Source organism: Rhyacophila brunnea, unplaced genomic scaffold, assembly GCF_057557595.1.
Source record: "Rhyacophila brunnea isolate RB1 unplaced genomic scaffold, BYU_Rbru_1.0 scaffold_8, whole genome shotgun sequence".
Taxonomy (NCBI): domain Eukaryota; kingdom Metazoa; phylum Arthropoda; class Insecta; order Trichoptera; family Rhyacophilidae; genus Rhyacophila; species Rhyacophila brunnea.
In genome coordinates, this window is record NW_028233350.1 from 16,125,324 (window position 1) to 16,142,451 (window position 17,128).

General features: G+C 31.8%; 1 protein-coding gene across 1 annotated transcript; it reads right to left on the minus strand.

The window, feature by feature from the left end:
* Positions 1 to 12,520: 12,520 nt before the first annotated feature.
* On the minus strand, positions 12,521 to 13,845 carry LOC147063967 (LIRP-like). The gene is made up of 2 exons (XM_085959125.1): positions 13,716 to 13,845; positions 12,521 to 12,717 (listed from the first exon to the last, which is right to left on the minus strand). The coding sequence occupies exons 1-2, from the start codon at positions 13,843 to 13,845 to the stop codon at positions 12,521 to 12,523; spliced, it is 327 nt and encodes a 108-aa protein (XP_085815251.1).
* Between the last annotated feature and the right edge of the window lie 3,283 nt (positions 13,846 to 17,128).

Sequence of the window (17,128 nt, forward strand, 5' to 3'; positions counted from 1 at the left end):
TATTTGTAGGTGGATTGGAAGGGGTAAGGGTGAAATCGTTCCAGAATGTTTTCTATTCTAATGACAATAATGTTAACGAATCTCTTAATCAAATATTAAATTTTACAATTAGAGGGCGAGATAACTTGAACGCACCAAGAATTATTGTTAAAAAAAAGAATCAAAGAAGCCCTTTTAAATTTCAGTGATTTTCAAAACTGTGCATGATTTGCAATAAAAGAGCAAAACTGACTGATTTTGTGATAGATATTATCCATTATTAGTTAAATACAGTCATAACATTATATTTAGTTAAACTTTAAATATGTTATAAATTAGTATGTGATGAGTTTAATAATTATTAAAAAAAACAACGCTAATCTAAATTTTCAACTTGATTGAACACATAGACTGATCACCATCCTAATTGAATCACAAATGGTAAATTAATTATACGTCTTGGTAGAACAAACAACCGATGCTCCCAATTTATTTTCTCCTGAACAGAATTTGCATTCGAACCACGTAAAAGTTAGAAAAATGCATTCAACAGACAATAAACACAAACCCACAATACACTTGAAAATACGTAGCCAAGTGCAGATGTCTTCCATTTTTTTTTTAAACTATACATTGTAATCATACTGAAGAGAAAGAAGCCCTATCTATCAAAAGGTCTTACATCAGCCGTTACGGACCCAATTCATCGAAACAACCCTTTATTAAGACTATAATTTTTAAACCAACAGGAACGGATGATTCAAAAATTCAAAAACCTTGTGAAATATTCTCATTTTTTTACTTAGGTATTACTGGTTAGTCATATTATATATGTTTAGTCTGGATAATTGAACATTTCTATTATACTATTAATATATACTATTCACTTTTCATTTAACCAATATAACAACAGTGTCCAATAAGTAAATAATAGTCCTCCTCATTAACAGGTTAATCTAAGCTAGGTATCTAGTATAGATACACGAAAATTGATTGAAAATATAAAACAAATAATATAAAAATATTATATTATAACATTTTATTTAAAAGGTATTAAAAATTTTGATAATGTTGAGGTTAATCGTGCATATTATCATATTTATATAGTTACGTTATATACAAAGATTGGTGTTAATTCGTTTGTAGTTCTGATTCAAATGTTTACACAATTGGCTTTATTGGTATTCTAGCAATCACGTCAACTGATTCTTAATTTAAGTATCAATATTATCTGTGCATACTGCATAGGTGATAATTTTAGCTTTAATACTAAATGCGCCTGCTAAAAGAAACCTGCGAGGGCAACGAATGGCTGTAAACAAAACGTAACTTTGATGGACACTCTTAAAACTCTTTTTAAACCAATTTAGCATTAACTTTATAATTTCACTTTAGAATATTAGTATTACTTTACAACTTTAAGTGTTTTATTATTGCTCGCTGTGTCTTTCTATACGATATTGCAGTTTTGGAAATAGTATAGAAACCAAAATAGTCGAAGAATAAACTTTAAATAATCATTAGATTCATATTTCAGTTCCGCACATATGATTTAATAGTCAGTTACCAATACTGACGTTTTAGTACCAGTATTATTTATGAGTATGCACACTGTTTTCGCAAAATTTTCTACAAAAATGATTAACTTGCCTTAGTGTTGTTATTGTGGATGGATAGACTGAGGAAAACTGATGCTTTTCTCAAAATTTCATCTGTTTTTATAGTGTGGCCCACACATGAAAATGTTAAAATAAAAACCTAAATTTAGATCGAAAAATATGGAAATGAATTTTTGAGGTCACGCCTATTAATAAAGCTTCTTAACAAGTCAATGAGTCGTAGCGTAGACTAATAAAATTTACATTATAAGTAAAACATTCTAATAAAATCAGTATTAAATAAAAATGATAACCGTATGTTATTGTAATTCTTTATCAGTAGGTAATAAGTATGTGACCTAACTTCTTAGATCTGCTATTAGAATAGAGGAATAACATCTACATACATTCAATCTAATATGACACGAACCTTAGTGCCAGTCCTTACAATATTATGTAGGTATTTCAATTTTTATACTATGTAATAAAACTAATTTTATTTGCTTTTTTTAAGAATTTTATTTTTGTTCTAGATTATATTTTTACATAATAATTAGGTACATTTTGGGCGGTACATAAAAAAAAATTTAATTCATAATAAGTATATAGCAGAGGGGGGCAAACTGCAGCCCGCGGGCTGCATGTGGCTCGCCGGATATTTTTTGCGGCCCGCTATCATTAATTGTACTTCTGACTACGAATAACTTTTTTATAATTTTTTTAAAAATATTGACAATAGATTAAAATTTGAAGAATTTGTTGTTTCGTAAATGTATTATCTCAGTACGTCTTCCTTGCGTCTCGTTTCACACTAAGTAGCCACTATTTTTTACGTTGAACATCGTGACACATTTAATTACTTTTAACTCCGCGTCAAGGAAAAAAAATATATGCCCATGATATTATGGTAAAAAGTTTCAATGGATTTCAATTAAAACTTAAGTTATTACTTCGATAAATATCGAATAACAACGTGGACCACTTTCCAACTTTGATGTTGCTGAATATACCAGAATATAAATTTGAAGAATATGGTAAAAATATTAAAGCTCTGAATGACGATTTTTCACAAAGATTTGGTGACTTCCGAAAAATTGAGATAAGTTTAGCAATAGTACGCGATTCATTTTCAATAGAATACATTGATAGTGTACCGACAGAGCTACAACTTGAGATTATTGATCTGCAGTGTGATACTGATTTAAGAGAATTGCATCGTCGTGAAGAAATCTCCAAATTTTACAATGCCCTTAATTCAGACAAATTCGACCAACTTAAAGATTATGCAAGAAAAATGTTCGTTATTTTTTGATCAACCTATATATTATGTGAACAAACATTTTGGATCATGAACCTCAATAAAAAATGTTTACGATCAAATATCTCCGATGCCCATTTACAAGCAGTTTTGAGAATATTAACTACAAAATTAACACCTGAATTTAAAAAAATGTTAAAAAATATACAACAGTTTCATTCTTCTCATTATTTTTTTTGTAATGTTTATTTTTCGTGATAATAAATAGTGTATATCTAAAAATGGTATTTTACTTGCGGCCCGCCACTCATTTTGAATTTGGCCCTCCATCCACAAAGTTTGCCCTCCCCTGGTATATAGCTTTAGTGATTCTACGCAGGTCTATGAGACTACGCAATATGACTTAGAGCAGTGGTTCTTAACCAGTGCACCACCAGCTTGTTCCAAGTGCACCGCAAAAATATGATAGAAGCAGAAAAATCCGCGAAATAGTGACAACCGAAAAACTCCTTTATGAAATTATGGAAGCCGACGATAGATCTAATGTGATTTCGATTTTGCCGAATCGATTGCACGCGTCTTCCGTTAGCCTCACAGGCGCCACTAGAATATAAGTAGGTACTATAAAAATTAATTTTCTGAAATAACTATGGAGGAATTTTGGATTTCTGTCCAAGACGAATATCTAGCTCTCTGCATGAGTGCACTGAAAATCTTGTTACAGTTTACAACATCATTTGTGTGATAGTGTGTTGTCAGCATATTTTTGTCTTTTAGAGATGCCACATTTGAATAATAAAGCAAACATTGGTTACCCCAGATAATTGCACCAGTGTATTAGTATAACGAGCTTTTGCGAGTCTCCAACCCTTTCATAGGCAGTTCGACAACCAAATCCTCAATCATGGGATTCTGACGAAGAATAAGTGGTAAGGAGAGCTTTACTAACATTTTATTTATCTAAATAGGTGTATTTTTCCATTTCTTTGGGGATCCTACCCCTTATGTGTGTGCCTGTCAAAACCATAGCACTATATTCTTAGGCACATGCGATTATTTTTAATTTTACCGCTATAACAAAAAAATGGGTAAGTACTAAATATTGTATTTTATTTTAATTAATAAATGCATTTCCACCATGACATTGATTGACATGAATTGATAGTTATCACAATAAAGAAGTAATAACAAGTGTTGCGATCAACGAGTCCTTTGAGAAGAAGCATTGTCAGCAAAATCCGTGACATACGAATCGATTGCGTAAATATTATTTAATTTTTTTTACATACATTTTTCACAAGCCGTCAGCGGTATCGGTTAGTACTTACTCAGTGAGAAACGCTGGCAATGAAAAATAAGATTGTGCAATACATACAAATTTCAGACAAATCTAATTACCAATTGCAAATAAGAACTTTTACCTCAGTAATATTTATTATGTTAAAATGCATTTCTCACCAAAAGCATGGGATACTCAGTGTCAGCATTATTCAATCGTGAGAATTACAATAAATAGGTTATCACGGTTGAGTAAATATCTCTCTCCGTTTTTATCTTGTTCGTATAACAGTCACTCCATTTCAGTCACTCAGTATCGCCAAGTCTCGGGCTACGTACCTCACTGGTTTTTATATCTTATATTATTGACTTTATTGTACTTATGTACGACTGTAATAATTGTCAATCCGGAAATAAATAACGCAAACGCCATCGAACTACACAATACCCCTCTTCACTTCATACGTCGCCCATCACACCCCCCGCTCATCAACATCAACATCAACATCTCAATTCACACAAGAGTATGCTAATTTTAATTTATATTGGGTAAAACAGAAGCTCTACAGAATTGCCCTTGAGAATTGAAAATATGATTTTTTTATATGTGGTCCGGAATTGTTGGTCTACTAGCAATATACAAAGGTCGCCGACAATGCTTGTGTCAAATGTAAATGGTCTCTAAATTAAATTTAAATCATAAATACGGTCGATGTGAAGACAGAATGGGGTGACCAAAAAATAATATCTTCTAATATAGGTAGGTACGTAAATGTTACTAAATTCAATTTGTTAATCAACTGTTTGGGAGAAAGTATTGAAACCAATATGATGGTGACATTTTCAATTATGTGGTTACCACAATATAAACTTAATAATATATTAATAACTTTTTAACCTGAAATTGTCCGAGAATTAAACATACGAAGGATGTTGAAATGCATATCTTCCTACATTTTTATTTCATGTGCTATCCAAAAAACATTAATAATGAATAGTATTTATTTTTAATGTTTAGGACCTACATATTAAAAATAATAGGTACTTATTGCGCAATTTTACTTTTATACAACTAGTGAAACAATAGGTAGGTAGTACCTACCATTATTTTATGTAAAGCCAATGGACGAAATAATTTATATCATGAGTGCCTAAAAATAATTATTAACATACAGTCACCACACACATTTATTTTTTATTCGCCAGTCGGACTGGCAGGCAAAAAATAACGTCAGGGCTGTCGAAGACATAAGTATTTTGTACTTTTTAAGTTTTATTTATAATATTTATATTATTTAAGTTTTGTCCATCTAATATCCACTGCGGTTCACGTAGTGGCATGTACCTGTTTTTCTGGGGTCAACTAATTCAAAAAGTAAACACCCATAATAGAATTTTTCCAGTTTTGGTTGCATTATATTCCAACTCATTTCCGATTTTATTAATGGAAATTTCTCGGTGTACATAGTAAACAAACCTACGAATAAAAAAAGACGGGAAGGAACACATTGATTCATCGCAGTAAAAACTGGCAACCAAATTCGCCATTTTGGAAAGCGACGATTTTGCGTAAACAAATATCACGTGGTCTGCACGTGTGCGGTAAACTTCGTATGTGTTTGTAATTTTGTGTATTTTATGTTTGTGTATCATGCATTGTCGGCCATATTTTCCGGCCTTTCTGATTGCCGTGATTTTTTATTCGTAGAAACAAACAGCATTTTTTATTAGTTATATAAAGTCAACTTTGAGCTTTGAGCCGTGCTCACTCATGAATGTAATTCTTCATTTAAGTAAGTCTATATAAATTTTGATGTTATCTTGCAGAGAAAACAGTTATCTGACCTTTTCACTATATTATATACATGCAAATATAATGTTTTCAAATAATTGATATGGATTATATAATATATTCCATCGTATTATTTTCTCGAAATCATAAAGATACTATAATAGTATTTGAGTATCAACCTATGTTCAATTTGAATTGGGTTATAATAATAACATACCCGTAGATATATCAATAGTATGCTTGCCACGATATCCACCCAAGTTATCAGTATGTACTTGCACAGGTTTGATTAAAAACTATGATGAAATTAACATTTTACAAATATTATATTATTTTGACAGCCCTGTTTTCTGATCAGCGGACACGTGCAGGTGTTTATCAAATAATAATGTAAGATTGTCCACAATAATAATAATGTAGAAGTTCGACAATAGTAATAATAATATTTTTTTTAAATACAATCTCCGATGATTAGTGATGTTTGCCAAAAGATCGATTTAAATTAACGTGCGTACGACGCCGAGGTCCATTTCATACTAAATTATATTTGAATACCGAGCTCTTCAGCCGCTCCTTAACGTCCAGAGACCTTTACTATGGGCTACGGCGATCTACGTAACGTAGCGTAGAAGCGTAGAACGTTCAAAGCATGACGATTTGGCACCGGGACAACTGGACGCCACGGAATTCGAAAATAAATAGACGTTATGTACTTATAGGTAAAAAAATAATATTATTATTTATATTTAAATGATTATATTATGATTTAATAGTTGGTGAGAATGTACATATGCAGACGTAAACAATGATTTAATCGTGCATATGTTTAAGTTCCAACGAAAATGAGTTTTTATTTTATATAAAACCTTAGGCATGGTAATTCTCAATCCGCAATAAAGAATACATTATGTTAAGAGTAAAATGAATTAAAACTACTAAGTAGTAGATAGAAACTGATTAAAATACCTCGTATACGTTCTGTTTACGTGTCTACGACATATACGATATATTATTATCTTATTAATTGAATTGGCGTTTCTGTGACAAAACGCATATTATAATAGTTTTAAAACTTAGTATTTTATTAATTATGAAATGTATTGCATTCGGAGGATACTTCAATCAACCTAAACAAGTTATTTAAACTTCAATAATGTGTGTTATATAATATTATATCGTCGCCCCAAAAGCAAAATGACACTTGTGCATAAATTGAATTTTGAGAAAAACGCATTTTAAGTGTTTTTGGAGAGAGAAAAAATCGTGGAGAGGTTATTACCTAATATTTTTAAATGAAATTTGGAACACATATGACCTAATTACTCAAAATTGAAATGCAATTTTTATTTTTTTTTATAATATGTCAATTTTTGATTTTTAAGAGGTTTTAAGTCACATGTTACTCTTTTCCTATATGCATTTTTGAATAGCTTTATCTTCATCTTTTGATTTGCGAGCGTCCACTTTACGCTTATTGTGATCTTTCAAAATATCTCTTTGTCCGCTGCCAACATGTTTTTAAATTATTCACAAATTTCACAAGTGCCCTTACTCACTTTGAAATAATTACACTTGTTACCCTTTTCCTATATTATTTTTGTAAACATTGCACATAGTTCCTAAAATCGTGTACATGTTACCTTTTTCCTATTACATTGAATAAAGATCAGTTTACAAATACACAAGTAACCTTTATATTCTTTGCTCAATTGTTAATTCATGGGTTTTGCTTCACAAATGCCGTTTTTCCCATAATGTAGAGAAAAAAATTACGAAGAAAACTGCATTCATAACTCAAAACCGTCAAAATTGCACATGTGCCCTTTTGCTTTTGGGGCGGCGATATTATGCAACGTCTACGTCTACCGTGAATCGCTAAAATACAACTTTATATTAAAGTTCAGAAACGGGTATCTGTTAGTCTATCGCTCATAACTAACGGCCTCCGCCCATTATAACCTTTGGTCATCACTCATCGCGTCGGAACTTGTTTACACTCCACGCACATTTCCCCCGTAGGAAGTATTGGAGACAATCGGTAGGAGACGCCTTCACTGAGCATTGCGGGGAGAAAACGTAACGTCTTGTGGTTATGTCAGTGCGCAGCATAATTTAAGATCGAAATTGATTGCTGAAAATTTTGTTAAGATGTCTCAATCTGTTATGAATATATATTACAATAACTCTTTTTACCATAATAACCTAAGGTCCATTGTGTATTCTAGAGTTAGTATTCGCATTCTTTCCAATGTTCGGACACAATAATTTATGTTTTACCACATATAAGTTTTACGGCTAAGAAAATTAAAATATTTTCCACTGTATAACAACGGCCCACGTGAGCCACGTAGACCAAAATGGGGATTTTTATGGTATTTTCAGAGCATAATCCTGGACATTCCTTAAACGTTATAGATAATCTATTTCTATAATTTTGAAGCCCTATTATCCTTTATATAATATATTTAAAACAATTGATGACTGCATAAAATATTAGGTACATAAAATAGTATTCTTTTAAACCTCTCGATCTAATGTTTTAGAATAAAGTCATATTTCAGTACATAAATGTGCAGTGGTGTTAAGATTTTTTAGATTTATTAATTTTTAAATGCATTTATAAAACCATTAGTAAAATTAATTTTAATATTATATATTGAAATATTTACGTTAAAAAATATATTTTATAATCTCTGTGATCCCAAATTTGAAAAGAATTATGCATTTTATTATTCAAAAAATGGGCACGATTAACAAATTTGAAGATAATTCTAAAGATACTGACTATAAGCTATGTCTTTGACCATTCAAATGTGATAAAACATCCTACGAATAATGATTGTTTTTTTTTTTTTTCTACCATATCCGATCCTAATAGGATCATATGGGCCTCCAAAGAGTAGAGGTTTGTATTAACAGATTTTGTTTTTTACGAGAAATGGATGTCAGCCACTTGCTCAACCTATTAGGTCCATACCCTGACTCACACACAAATTGAAAAACAATATGTGTACTTGCTAGACCCAGGATTCGAACCTGGGACCCACGGCGTGATAGTCCAACGCTTAAGCCGCGCGGCCACCGTGGGCGTAAGAATAATACGTATACGAATAATATAATAGAATACCTAAGAATAAGGTAATAATTTTTTGAAATACGTCATATCTATTGGCATTTCCCAGAGGTTAAGCAACAACATACGGCCGTAGCCATAAATTGACAAGCGATAAATGAAGTAGTGAGTAAGATCATGTTAACGCGCGTGTTTGAACATGTACCGTTTAAAAAAAACGATTTTTTTCGGTTCCACAGGATGCCAGACACTGACCTTTATGATGAGAGGGCTGGCGCACACTGGGACCAGCTTAGTATTTACGCACTCACACACTGGTAAACGGACGATACACTTTTGATGGATGATATATTATGAGGTTGATGAATGATGATGATAAATTCAGGATGGATGATATAAACGCGACGTTCACTCAAACCGTAACAGATTTAGTGCAACGAAGGTCGAACATATGCGTTTTGAGTCACTCTATAGTTAACAATGGCTAAGCTATCACAAGCCCGCAACACGACCGCTTTCTTGATATCACAGGTCTGAATATATCATATTTATTTTTTAATCATGTCCGATCCTAAGGCATAAAGCCCACCAAAAAAGCGTTCGGTGCGCTCACTACTGAGTAGGCCCCCTCCCACCCGCGCATTACCCTTCACCTATGTAATAAGGGGCCCAAGAAGCACAAAATAATTATTATTATCAGCGTCTCTCATAACAAAGCAATAAAAATATTATATTATTTCTCGGGGCTTGTAATTACGCAATAACTAAACAATGAGTTCTCTGTTATTAAATAATGGCTTCTCGCCCGTCTATCGACGACGCTTCCAGAGCGTGATTTTGCTCGCCGTGTTCAATGAATGGACTACGTTGTATTTTCGTCAATTCGTCCGGCTGAAAAGCCACACAACGGTGACTCATGGGGCAGGCGGGCACAATGCGTAGTCAAATCCAGTGTGCGCTGGCGTATTTGATTACGTTGTATTTTCACCCACTTGTGAAATTTTGCGCGAGAGCCCCACTCGCTCCGTTAAGTGGGTTTTACGCCTAAGAAGATCATATTGGCATGTGTAGGTTGTATTACCAGATTTGTATTTATTACATACTTCATAATATTTTTAATTTGTTTACAACGTAAATATTGACAGTTGAAAAGCAAAATTGCACAAGTGAATTTTCGTGATTTTTAGTTTTTTATCACACGCTTCACATTTTTCTTTTCAAGGGTGTATTTAACCTATCCAATACGGACCAATCAACGCCTCCCAAATAAACGAATATGAATTTAACCAGCAAAAAATTATTCTTAAATTTGCAGAGTTAATTACTTACATTATTTGTATTAAATTACATAAACTGGACTCCATACATATTGAAATGTTATTATATATTTGAAAACTTGGATAACATAATTTATAAAATAATTCACATGATGCTAAGGCGAACCAGTAGCAGGATAAGATCACTCACTCGGAGAGTACAAGATGTGAGTTCTAATCCTACTCGTTTTCTTTGATTCATTTTGATAGGTTAATTAAAGTAAATGTCTATCAGATAGAATCATTTAAAAATAAATTAATGAAATTGTTAGCTTTTCAGCATTTATTTGCAGATGGTTGGAGTATACCCTTTTTTTAGCTGCTCCGCTCCAGCTCCGCTCTGGGAGCTAATACTTGCTCCAGCTCTGCTCCAGGGTCTGCTCCGCTCCGAGTGAAAAGTTATAATATTATATAATATAGTTTTGATATAAGGTTTATTATTCATCATTTTCATTATTAATTCTATTAAACAAAATTTCCGCCAGCAAATCATCTTCGAAAAAAGTGAAATTGTTTAGCACTCGGCAGTGTTGCCGTATTTCAAATAATTTCACTGTTAAAAATGCAATTCAATGTGTCAAAATACACCTAATATCTTCATTGGATTTTAGGAAGAACATATAATAATCAAAAAACATCCGGAGCAGTGGAGCACTACAAATTTTCGGTGCTCCGGGCAAAATCCCATTGCTTCACTGCTCCGTACTCCTGCTCCGAGCTCCGCTCCAACGGTCTGTTTATTTGGCTTGCATTTATGATAATTTATAAAATATTTCTTTTCATGACGTATAGGTAGGCACACGTCATTCCGGCTCAAAAAAACAATATATATTACAATGCGGCTTTCGTAGTCCAGTGCATGAAGCGCTGACCTATCATCCGGGGGCTCCGGGCTCAATTCTGATGAGGTCACAATAGATTTATGTGATTTTATCAAAGCCTGTGTGTCTATGATTGTTTCACTTATGTTACTGATTATACTACTGTTTCATTATACTACTATTATTGGTTCTCAAACCCTGTTAAAAAGTTTATATATACATATTTTTATACTAATTAACTTCGTCAAACGTCTATATCTTCGTCACAACTTCGGATAATAGTGTAATATCGTTTGAAAATAAAAATATATGTTGTCAATATTATTAATATCTATATATTTCAACACAAGTACATCAATTACAAAAATAGTGGCTTTTTACAAATTGATATTAAACAATAATTATTTAAAAAAAAAAAAATCAACAGCTTTTTCTACACAGTGATATCCCTATTAGTTTGAATGTCTACAACGTTTTTCATTAACTACATATTATTCAAAATGACTATCCTTGTTTCATTTTTTTATATCGTGGTTGAGCTTCGATGTGACAAAATTAAATTTTTACAGAGGTAAAAAAATGGTTTATAAGTATAAAAATGTATATTATTTGTATATCTCTGAATAATTTGATTTATTTATCGTCATCGAGTATTTTTAAAGGCCCAAATGTGATAACTACGTACATTAAAGGTGTTTTGGTATTATTAAAATAAGAGAGAAAATCGGAGATTTTTATTATTTTTTCTAAATGTTGGTGATATTATAGAACATTAATCTAAAAAGAGCTACATAAACATATAACACATTTATCATTTTATGTATTCAAGTAATTAATTAACACAATAAGTTAACCGTGCTATTGATATATTTATCACAGGTAGCTCTTTGGATGTTAAGTGAAATCTTAGAATAGCTTCGCTGGGGTTGAAAGATGCTGAAAGATGGCAATATATGTTTAATATATTAATACACCTTAATATCGATTAATTTAGCCAACACGTTAATTTATATAAATAACATGTACTTAATTGATTTGAAAGTTAAAATTGGAATAGATTACTTTGATAGATAACTTCATCAATTGAAAAAAATGATAAAAACTTATATTTTGCTACTAACAGCTATCAGTAACTAATTCCAGCAACTCATAACTTTTCTATCAAATGTTTTTTTTTCTATTTTTATACAGTTTACTGTTTATGGAACTGCAGTTACTTTGTATATAATATGCTTTACATTATAACTGCAGCATATAGTCGTTGCACAAATAGTAAGTTGCCGTGGCAAATACAAAGCCATGTTTACATTTTATTTTATGTCTAATTGTAGCGCACTATTCGTTATGTCATTTTGATTGTTATCGTTAGGTTAGGGTATATATAATGGAGTCCTGTAAGTTTTATTTATAATGGTGCACAGTATGTTTTCAGTTCTGAGAGCGAACAAGGCTTTTTGCAGCATTCGTCGAAGACTCCTCGTCGATATCTTCGATAGTGAGGAGCGTCACCTTGCATGAACGAAGCTGCCGACTGATGAGAGATGAATGGCCATTCCAGCTGAGGAGGTGACTGGTCGTAGTCCTCGGAACTCATGTCCATCCCTGAAAATGTATTTTTCCATAAAATTACTGTCAATCTTATATTTTATTTATTTTTCAATTATAAAAGTGGGCTTCAAATAATATCAATCAAGGGAAACTTTTAAAATACAGTTGAGTCAATCTATTATGTAGTATTTCCATAATGACGAGCATTGCCTAACTAATAGTTTGGTGGTTGGTGTAAAGGTATGATGATGGCCCTCACAAGGGGGGGCTGACAGGGCTCTAGCCTGGGGGCCCGGTGTGGCGGATCGACCAGCCAACTGAGATAAACACACAACACAAAATTGCACCAATAGTAAAAAAAGTTTGCCTGCGGTTCTATTTCACTTTTGGCATACTAAAATTAAAAAATATGTATTTGTGCGATGCAATTTTTGATTATTGTTTATCGATATTCGACAACTCCATAATTCAAGTGGGTGTATTAAAAAATACAAAAAATCGCTATAAAATAGCGTAAATTTTATCTCGAACACTATTTGGAATACACAAATGTAGATCGTCACACTGCCTTTAATCTTAGCGCTAGGTAGGGGGGCCCGCTGAAGATTCTAGCCTGAGGGCCCGCTTTAAGATGAGGGGGCCATGGGTATGATCAACTAAATTGTATGCAAGCTATTGTTTTTTCTTCATTTTATATTGTGGCTACTGATGTCTGGATTTCAATAAATACATTAGTAAGATAAATTTTATTGTATTTAAATTCAAATTCCATGTAATTAACCAATTGTTATTCAGCAAAATACCTTTGAATTTATTTTATTCCAGAATTTTCACATTTTTTTGCAGGTCTTTAATAAGTTATCAGTATATAATTGATAAATTAAATAATAATAAATCAATCTATTAATTTTAGTAAAATATATTAATGTTGATAAAATATATTTAAAAACACTTTCAAACAACTAAATAATATGTTCCCAACATTCCCAGATCTTATTTATAAAAACTTATGGCTAAGCACATGTAATTAGTAATGAAATAATATTCCATACATGATCCATCCTTTTTCGACATTCTAGACCAGTCGTTGTAAACACCTTGGCACAAGAGCGATAGCGTATTAGCCAGATTGTTGCCGCAGAAACGACGCTTCGATTCGTGTCGCTTTGGTGCTAAAAACATGCTGTCAGATTGAGTACTCACTGACACAGCTGAGAAGCAAACCAACCCAAGGAACCACAGAAAATTCATCTATAAAGAAAAAAACAGAAATTCTTCAGGGATATAAACTAGGGCTTCGAACCGTTATTTTTTTCGTTTCGGTTTTTATTCCGGTTCAAGTAAAATATTGGTTCGGTTCTGGTTTTTACTCCGAAAAAATAACGGTTTTTCCGGTTTAGCTCCGAGTGATTAATTTTTGAATGTTTTTATTTGTATTAAAAAAATATTTTCCATAATTAAGAATAATTTATGGTACTTGTATGATAGCCCGGAAACCAATAGTTATGCTGCACCGCACGGCCGTAGCCATTAATTTTTAAAATAATAAATTATAAATTATAAGAATTATGTCGAGATGCGTTACACGATCGTAAATGATTTCTTTGCGCCTTGAATTTGACACTAAACGACAACTAAAGACGTGAGGAGTAAGATCATGTTAAAGCGCATGTTTAAACATCTACCGAACCGAAAAAATCGTACATGTTCCGGTTCCGGTTTTCATTCGAACAAAAATAACGGTTTTCCGGTTTTCGGTTTAATTCCGGTTCGAAGCCCTGATATAAACAGCCTACCGAATAGTATGTCACTTTCAAAGGGAATTATGCCACATTTTTACAAAATATGGTTAATATTTAAAAAAAAAAAAAAAAATATCGATAGTCTATTAACACTATTTTTTATATTTAATATAAACAAACACATATGTGTAATCAACAATAAACCTTACGGACGTCGATATTCAGTATTATTACAATAAGCATAAATAATATATTGACATTTTCATGTGCGAGCTTTTAATATTTACACAATACCACCAATATACTATTATTTTAACAGGTATGGTTAATAATTGACAGGTATTTCTGTTATCATATCATTGTCGAATTATTTAAAATGAAATTCAATCAAATAAGTTGTTGTTGAAGTGATTTAACGGTAAAGATTTTCCCATCAAATAATATATTATTATTATATTTACTAAGTGAATCATTTCTTTTTATACATTACATTGTCTTTTAAATTTAATTTAATTCAAAAACGTATGTGATATTGATATTAATATCGACAATTTTAATCAAATATTACGTATAAAACAAAATTTATCATTGGATTATGTCGGGGTTAATTAAATACATATTACAAAAATAATTATTATCATTCAAATTAATCACGGATATAAAGATTTTTATTATTATTAGTTCCTTTAACTTATATTAATACTTATATTAATAACAATTGATAAATTTATTAATGTGATTATTTTCCATTGCCACTATATGTAGATACGTATTATTATATAATTGACATTTAAATTACTATACATTACTATTATTAAAATGAGTTAGTATAATAATATTAATACTAAATGCTTTGTTTACAAAATGATAATGTTTACCGTAAGAAGTTGGTCGTTGACTGACAACGAAAGAAAACTGATGGTTTTACAAAATTTCAGTCTGTTTTTATAGTGGGGCTGGAAGGCTAAACTTACAAAAAATTCATTGGAAAAACTTTCCTTCTAGTAACAAGAAAAAAATAGGTCAAGAGTTTTAACGAATTATTCCAACCAAATTTTCTTGGTAGAGATTTTTATTAATTTTACTCATCGTAATTTATTAGTATTTTATAAACATTGTAGTTATACATACTTTTTTTCATAATTAAATTGTAATGTTAGATTTCGTTGTCCCATCATGAATAATTATTACATTTTACTTAAGTTGTTGGCATAATCTACGTTATGTTGAACATTAGGTAGGTACCTAATACAACACTTTGCTCTTATGAATTAGCGAACGATAACAGTGTATGTATCCGCATAAACCATTCACAATATTATTGTAGGTATATCATTAATTTACCTTGTTGCTTTTCTCTTTCAGGTAAATTCGAATATATTCCTTATACAAACACCTTTGTAAAATTTAGTGGTACATATTTTAACTATGAATTAGCGTGAGACTTTATCTATTTTTTTTCAATAATGTGGAATTTTGTATTATTGAAACAAACCGTTGAATTGAGTGAATTAAAAAAATGTAAGTATAGAGAAACAATAATAACGATAAAAGAGTTAAACAAAATACCTAAGTGAGAGAAGTTGTAAAATTATATGATATAATTACATATATGTGTATGTAAACCAATAAAATAATAATTATAAAACTATTTATATACTAGGTTTCTCCAAGTATATAAAATACCTCCTCCAGTCTCCTGGATACCTCAAGAGTATCTAAAACCAGCGCTCGAAATGGAAAAGTTTACGAACCGGAGCGCTCGACATTTTTCTGAAGATAATTAGAAAGTTATCTAAATTTATGTGTATTTTATAAAAATAAGTGTGTTAAAAGGCTTATCTAGTTCAGACGATCAACATATTTTTCCCACAAGACAGAGCGATAATTTCACCGATTTCACGAAACGGAACGGCGCTCCGGTGTGTTCCGGTCCATTTCGAGCCCTGCCTAAAACAGCGACTGCATTATTTTTTTGGTGTATATTATATATATGCTTATTCGCTTTCTCGGGTAGGTACTCAGTTTTGAACGGCACTCACCTGTTTTATTAGTCAAGCGATGATCTATCTTAGCCAGCGTCTTCAAAGATGATCCCCAGGGTCAAAATATCTCGAAATCCAAGGGATAGACAGTCGTATTTTTTAGACTTGTTAGACTCAGCCAAAATAACTGCTGAACCTGACGATTGAACTGAGTGAATGTGGAGAAGATAGCGGTCGAGATGGTTGAATGATAACATGTCCGTTTATGAAGTCGTGGTCTCCGGTTCAAATCCCGGGTCTAGCCAATTCATATTTTGTTTTAAAGCATGGACCATAATGTCCACAGAATCCATAAAGACTTCTCATTGAAAAGATCTAATAGAAACCTCCCCGTGAGGCGGCCAAGATCCAAATCGGATTGTAAAGCTAATAGAATAAGAAATGAAGATTCAGTGACGTCTCTAGATAAAATGCCGCCCCTAGACAGGGCCAAAATACCGCCCTATTTTTCAGACAGTATTTTTTATCATCCTTTCATTACTCTTATATCTAAGAAATGTGTTTTATGGATACATTACTAACAAAATATATACCACTAAATCTAATTATTTCAATGCCATCTCTACTTCCATAGTCAAAATTGCGAGTCCACGGTTACAGATACATTTAAAAATACACCTGACAATTTTCAAAATTCGCGAGTGACTAATCCAAAAATATTTGGATAAATTAATTATG